General features: G+C 34.1%; 1 protein-coding gene across 1 annotated transcript; it reads left to right on the top strand.

Annotated features, from left to right (window-relative positions):
* The first annotated feature begins 725 nt into the window (after positions 1-725).
* Positions 726-4,375, top strand: LOC131640508 (uncharacterized). The gene is made up of 7 exons (XM_058910905.1): positions 726-998; positions 1,088-1,205; positions 1,534-1,622; positions 1,701-1,747; positions 1,858-1,949; positions 2,475-2,608; positions 3,289-4,375. Exons 1-7 carry the CDS (start codon positions 885-887, stop codon positions 3,931-3,933), a joined length of 1,239 nt encoding a protein of 412 aa, XP_058766888.1. The 5' UTR covers positions 726-884; the 3' UTR covers positions 3,934-4,375.
* The last annotated feature ends 2,944 nt before the right edge of the window (positions 4,376-7,319 follow it).

The following is a 7,319-nucleotide window of genomic DNA, read 5'->3' as shown; positions in this document are numbered from 1 at the left end:
ATGTTCATAAATCATACTTTGGATAACATTTACAATATTATAAACAATTATTACGAATCTGTCTAAATCACGTTGATATCAAATATACATTTAAAAATTTATTTTAAAGAGTCAAGTTCTAAAAAAATAAAATTAAATCTTATAACAAAATATAATTTTCCTAAACTCATAAATTGACAAATTTAGAATCCAAATTCCTTAGGAGATAGTCTAAAATTTACATGGTTTGTATATAAATGTTAATGAATACTTCCATTCAATAACTAGAATTTCCTTAACTTGTTTGTCCAAAAATTCCTCTTAATTAATTTCATTTCCACTATAAGTTCTAGTACTAGTTAGTAATTTCATCTTACTTATTTGAATGATTGCCTATTTCATGATTAGTAGTAGTACTTGTTCATAATTTCATATCCACTGCAAAAGAAAATACTACTTACATAGACATTAATAGCTATGGTTACATTAAACTAATTGACAAAGTCGGCGTCTTCCGTTACGTATCCCTGTCGGAGGGATAGCTACAGTCACAAATAGGGACCACCCATTTTAACACACATTGACTCAAAATATTAATAGCTGTAAGTAATAACAGTAACAAGTGTTGTTGACGTTTTGAAAAACCCTTTATTTTCTCTTTCCTTTCTTTTTCTAACGGCGTTATAATCGTCGTTTCACTATAAATAAACTCCTCACAACTTTCTCATCACATTATATACAAAACACACACTGCATTCAACCTTCTCTCTCTCTCTGAGTTATTGACAAGAAATCCTCATTCATGGTTGCGTGAAACAGAAGTTTGGAATAATAGTCTTTGTGTTCTCTTGTTCTGTAATTATTACCAACTCATAACACTTTCTTAGTCAACATTTTTTCTCGAAATGGGGAAGAAATTAGATACAATTACTAGTAACAACAACAACAACAAGGAAACAACCAAGGTTGAAGCTGTTTTAGAACTCATCAGAAAACAAACTCCACTCACTGTCAAACAGGTTTTTCTTCATTTATTATTATTCTTATTGTTATTGCTATGTAACCGCTTAACTCAAACATCATTATTGTTGTGTTTGTGTTGTTATAGGAAAAGTTCTGTAACTATGATTGTGTGAAACGGTTTCTGAAAATGAAGGGAGATAATGTGAAGAAAGCTGCTAAACAACTAAGAGCTTGTCTTTCATGGAGAGATACTATTGTTACTGGTATAGTGTTGTTCTTCTTCTGTAACTAGAAAAGTTTTTTACCCGTTGTGAAAACCACGCCGTTTTCTCTTTTTGTTTTCTCTCGCCAAAGAAAAAGAATCTTGCTTTTTTTTTCTTCCTTTGAATTAAGCGTTAAAGTAACAAAAGAAATATATGCACCCCACTCCCTATACTATAGTAGTAGATGTAATCATTATACCATTCTCCATACCCCAGAAACTAACCCCACAAAGAATATATACGATCTTTTATTTATTTATTTATTTATTTATTTTCAATCATGGAATATTCATTTTGATTTTCATTTTTTTTTGAAATAAATAAACAGATCAATTGATAGCTGATGATTTCTCAGCTGAATTAGCTGAAGGGTTGGCTTATGTGGCTGGTCATGACGATGAATCCAGGCCTGTTTTGGTAAATTTCACTTCTGAGTTTGATTGTTTTGTTTTTTTCTGAGTGAATAGTTTGTGATTTGAATTTGGGTGGGTACAGATTTTCCGCATGAAACAAGACTATCAAAAGTTGCATTCTCAAAAACTGTAAGTTATATAATACTACAGATTTTCATTATTTTCTGCTATATTAATTTTAGTATGATATTCATGGGACTAAACAATGTTATTGTTTTTTACCTTTTGTAATATTGAAGGTTCTTCACTCGTTTACTCGCATTCACAATGGAAGTGGCCATTTCAAGCATGCCAAAAAACGTAGAACAGTTTGTCATGCTTTTCGATGCAAGTAAGTAGTTCACACCTAAACATTACTCAAATTTTCCATAATGCCATTTTTACAACAGAGATTTGAAAATTACATATAAGTGAAATAAAATGTGTAAAAAACAGAAAAGATTGAGTGATCAGAAACAATAAATCAGTGTGAGAGAGAGAGAGTGGAGCAGGCATTTAGAAAACTCTGTTTGTTAGGATACACAGGCAGGCAGGACCTGAGGGAGCAGTATGAAACAGAATGTGTCCGGAGTGCCCTTCATGTGTTCTGTACAGATTTCACCTTTCATTTAATGTTGCAAAGGGTATTATTGGGAATTGTGGTCATTATTGTTACATTAGTGATGTAGTTATATTCTCTATCACAATTGGTCTATTTCAATCTTTATTGTTTCCTTAAATTATGCTATTGTTGTAGCATCACAGAAATGTTTCTACTTTTTACCTTTTTTTACACCACTCTTAATTACTACTCTGATTTAAGTTTAACTAACTAACTGTGTTTAATTTAATTTAATTTAATTGATTGTTATTACAGGCTTTTATAGATCGGCATCTGGTTTTATGAACTTGTTGTTGGGGTCACTGAAAATTGTGGGCGAGTACTATCCAGGACGGTTATGCAAAGCGTTTGTGATAGACCCTCCATCCCTTTTTGCATACTTGTGGAAGGTAAAGAAACTCAATTCAAATTCCTTTCATGGCTAATTTTAGTAGTCTATTTTCAAGTACTGTTTAGCCACTGCCAGTTTAACTCCAATAACAATTCTCTTTTCTGTTTGACCACTACAATTTATGTTGCTGTCTTGTGTAAGTTGTGATGTGTGTCCACTATCACTATGCAATGTGTGTTTTACTTTTGTTTGACTAATGAATATGAAATGAACCACTACATATGCATATGGACCTGGACCAGGACCAGGACCACTCTTGGTGGTCCATTCTCTCCAAGGCTTTGTAAGCTCTTGTTACATCCAAACCAAATCGATTGCAATTGTAATTGAATGTGTCAAATTGACAATGCCAAGAAAAGTACAACTTATGAATGATTTTATTTTGGATTTGGTTTGATGAAAAATTGACTTATTGTGTAAGATTAGGTAGAACTTGTTTACTAGATTATCTTAAATTCAAACTCAATCTATGTCACTTGTTTGTACAATATATTGAAATTGAAAAAAAGAAAAAATTAATAATTGGAATTTTGAGGGATAGATTTATAGGGCATGGAGAAAGTACTAGTACACTATTATTTTGCCTTTACAACTTTGTAATCTAAAGGCATGGAATTGAAAAAGACATGTATTTCCATTCAATTCAAATTATGAATGATTGTCTGTGTGTATGTGTAGGGTGTTCGTCCATTTGTCGAGCTGTCAACGTGTACGACGATAGTATCATCGTTGGATTTCGAAGAATCAATGGACTACAACGATTTCTCAACATACCCTCGAGCCTCATCCCTCCGATTCGATCCATCGACTATCAAATCAACGGCCAAGATCGGTTCCTGCTCGTCCTCACGCTTCTCCTTCACAGTCTCCCATCAGCTCGACTCACTGAAGCCATGGTACCTAAGCCTAGGCGACACGTCAGCATCAAAAGTGGGACCCACTAGTCCCTCTCCAGCATCACTCATCTCACCACTCAACGCTCGTTCATTCTCGTTCGCCTCCCCAGTCGCACGAAACCCGCTGGGCCCACCAGCCAGCAGGAAAGGTCTCTTCCCCTCAACTCCGTTGCCGCAGCGCGTCACGGTTCCTCACCGAACTACCTCCTCTTTCCTCCAATCTCCGGCGACATTTTTCCGGCGAGACAACGGAAAGGTGGAGAGAGGTAGAGAATCATTTTTTCCTTACGTGAAATTCTACAGAAGGCCCTACGATGAAATGATCTATAGGTCAAAGATGAGGCCACCGCTCGGTGGCTTAGTTTCCATTGTTTCACCTCATGTCAGACGGCGTCACACCCACCTTTCCGTTTCTCAGCGTTACTAATAAAAAAAATATAACAACACCACCACAACCACCACACCGCAATCAACGCCACCGCCGCAAAAACACCGAAACATTATTACTTTTTTCTTTCTTGTTTTCTTCTTTCCCAGTACATATATTATTATTATTATTATAATTGAATGTATTAACTACTAGATATGAATTGGTTCAAATTGTTTACTCATTCTCAAATATTGCAATTTTCAAGTACCCTCGTGTGTTTGTGCCTTTGATTTGGTTGAATTAAATTCAATGTCAACATTCAATTAAATGGAGCGTGTATGTAAAAATATTAAAAAAGACAACGTACGAGAAGGGATGTGAAACGGCGTGCATGTAGTTTATGTTTGGCAATGGCATAGAAACAAGAAACCGTGGTCGAAACGGAGATTGGTAATTACTGCACATTGAAATAATATTTACTGTTTAGCAATGGGGAAGAATAATACTACTAGACTATAACTATTTTAAAGCGTTGAAAATGAAAATAATCAAACGACAGCGTTGATCTTTGTAATTTTCTCTATATTTTATGTCTTGTGTTTATTGATTTGAGGATTGTAATTCAAACAGTAACGATTTGAATTGAAAACTTTGATACCTTTAATATATTATTGTATCATTGTATGGGTTTGATTTGGTAAAGTGGACTATAATAGTAGTTAATGTTGGGGTTGTGTTGTACGATGAGAGAGTTGGTAGGAATATGTGTCGGGTTTGGTTGTCTCAGCGAGAAGTCAAACCTTGCTAGGTAGCTAAATTATGTGTATTGGTAAACGGAAGGAAAATGAATAGAATAGAGATTAGAAACGGTGTCGTATGTTGGAGATTGTGGTTATTTGTCGAATAGTAAGTGTCGTTTAGGAATCAAGGTTTCTGTTACTCAATGTGAGATGATGTTAGCTAAATTGGTTGGGTTGGGTTGTTTCATTCACCTTTCACATCTACCTAATCTGGGCTTTGTAGTTTAGCCCGAGATTCTGCTGCAACTACATAAATAACTCTGCATGAATGTGTTTTTCCTAGTGACAGAGTTTGGATTATGTTCTTTGTTTTGTTGTGTGTTTCTCATGGTCCTTTCTTTTCTTTGTTTTTTGGAGTTCTCCGATTATAATAGCGACATAGAAGAAAATACATATGCTTGTCTGATTTTTACCTTGATTTTAGTATTTAAAATTGTCAACCCGTGTGTGTATTGGATTGGATGGTGTCACTTCACTTGAGAGTATGGCAGCCCTTGATTTTGGACTTGGGATCAGACTTCACAGACATCATGTCTGGATTCATTTAAATCATTTATTCAACGATGGAGTTGTGATGTGAGTGCAGGTGATCAAGTGATCATAATACTTATGTTTGTTTGTATTAGCCTAAATCTTAAGGTAGAGCACAACAAGTCACAACATTTTCTAAATCAACTTTATTTAGTTAGTGAAAATTTGTTTATAATGCAAAAATCCGGTCTTTTGGGCCTACTTGATGCATCTACGTCAATTGAACTAACATCGATGGGTGGTCCCGAGGGTGAGGCTCTTTCCCTGCGAACCTAGCATGCTACGACATTCAACCGAGTCTCAACCAATCTTGATTATCAGTCATGTTATCTATAATTAAACCAGACAAACAATACAAAGTTGGAAAAAATCAAACCTGGATGAGTACCATTGAAAATCGAACCAAACACCAGACGGACAACATATGGAAATACACTTTTGTATTCTTTGACAATAAAATTCTAAAAAAAATACGAAAGTATATTTTTCGTATTTACCAGCAACTAAAAAACACAAATGGTAGGAATGATGGAAAAGCAAAAATGCTCAAAACGTACTACTCAATTATACTACCTATTTATTGATATATATTACACAACTAAATGTTCCAATTTCTCAATGCAAATATAGATTATCAAATGTGAAAAACTTGGATTAAAAAATTTACCAAATTTGTAATTGATGTTGAGCACTTTGATTCATTAGATGTTGAGAGTAGAAACTTGGAATTGACTTGAGAGAATTTAAGAGAGTTTGGTGGAAATGAGGAAGGGGAGAGTCTGCCACGTATTTGATTAAAACCCCATCCGAAGATGCACTTTCGTAAGTTATCTGGAGATACATTTTCGTATTAATTTTTGGCAAAAATGAGGGTCTGACTCACTTACGAATGAATTGAGTGTGAACTAGGGTGCGTCAGGAAGTACATTTCCGAATTCCAAGGGGAGTTTTGTTTTTTCACAAGGGTGCGGAAGCAACCATTACGGTGGAAGAAGTAACCCTTAATATAAGTTAGGTTCTGCTGAGTATAATGAGTTATCTAATGACGACCTATTTACTATCTTTGGGGACAAATCTAACCAAAACATTTTTGAATCATTTCAACTCATCCTTAATCTTTTTTAGAAAAAAATCTTATATGTGCCATATTCTCAACCTTTTTCCCCAAGATCCTACAAATTTATTTGCAATTAGTTTCAAAGATGGTATATTTATGTTGTTCTCCTTGCGATAATTATGTGGAGGATCAGGGCTGGAAGCTCAACTATCAAAGAATTATCATCGAATAAGATATTGGCGTTATTTCTTTACAACTTCTATGATGGCGTAGATCTTGTGAACGTATACTGATGATTCCTGCATTGAGTTGCATATTTTTTTCTAAAGAAAGCGAAATGATAACCATTCTTAGATAAAACAACACTAATGATGACAACGGACACGACACATATGTGTCTAGAATGAAGAGTTTGAAGAAGCCAGGAAGAACCAAGACTGAAATTTCTATCTTATTTTTTAAAAGTTGTAAATTTTGTATTTGCTTCGGTACACCTTGAAATATGAGTAAAGCACAAAAAATCGATGAGTGAAGCTTGATGAGAGGGGTAATGGCAGACAAACCGTCTATAAAAGTAGATTGATAAAACCTAAATAACAAACACTTGAAACAACAAACACACATTTACATAGTTTTGCAATAAATTGGTTTGAAGCAAATAAATCAAAAATCAACCATAAATGACACAATGATCAATCAAACAAGGGCTATAAATTAAAATTTCATAAAAGAAAACTAAAATAAATTGTCTTACATAAGGTTGAAGTAAATCCTTCATTGTAGATTGAAAAGTAATAGGAGAATTAATTTAAAAAAATGGCATACCAAAAAAGTCATTGTACCATCAAAAACTATAAATGCTATTTTGTGAGTCTCTTCTTTTATAACCTAAATTTGGTGATAGCATGACCTAATGTCAATATTAGTAAAAACAAATACATAATCCAACTCATTAAAGAGTTCTTTAATGTTAAAGATTGAGTAGGAGTCATAATTTGTAATTGCATTAAGTGCACGATAGTCACACAAAAACGCCAAGTGTTATCCTTCTTACG

Source organism: Vicia villosa, unplaced genomic scaffold (genome assembly GCF_029867415.1).
Source record: "Vicia villosa cultivar HV-30 ecotype Madison, WI unplaced genomic scaffold, Vvil1.0 ctg.003183F_1_1, whole genome shotgun sequence".
Lineage (NCBI taxonomy): Eukaryota > Viridiplantae > Streptophyta > Magnoliopsida > Fabales > Fabaceae > Vicia > Vicia villosa.
Note: the sequence above shows the minus strand (reverse complement) of the source record. Positions and strands in the feature narration are given on the sequence as shown.

Excerpts from the sequence above, each read along its gene's own strand:
- LOC131640508 (XM_058910905.1), top strand. The coding sequence starts at position 885 with ATGGGGAAGAAATTAGATACAATTACTAGTAACAACAACAACAACAAG. Across the intron at positions 999-1,087 it reads CTCCACTCACTGTCAAACAG|GAAAAGTTCTGTAACTATGA; the intron begins GTTTTTCTTCAT and ends GTGTTGTTATAG. Across the intron at positions 1,623-1,700 it reads ATGAATCCAGGCCTGTTTTG|ATTTTCCGCATGAAACAAGA; the intron begins GTAAATTTCACT and ends GGGTGGGTACAG.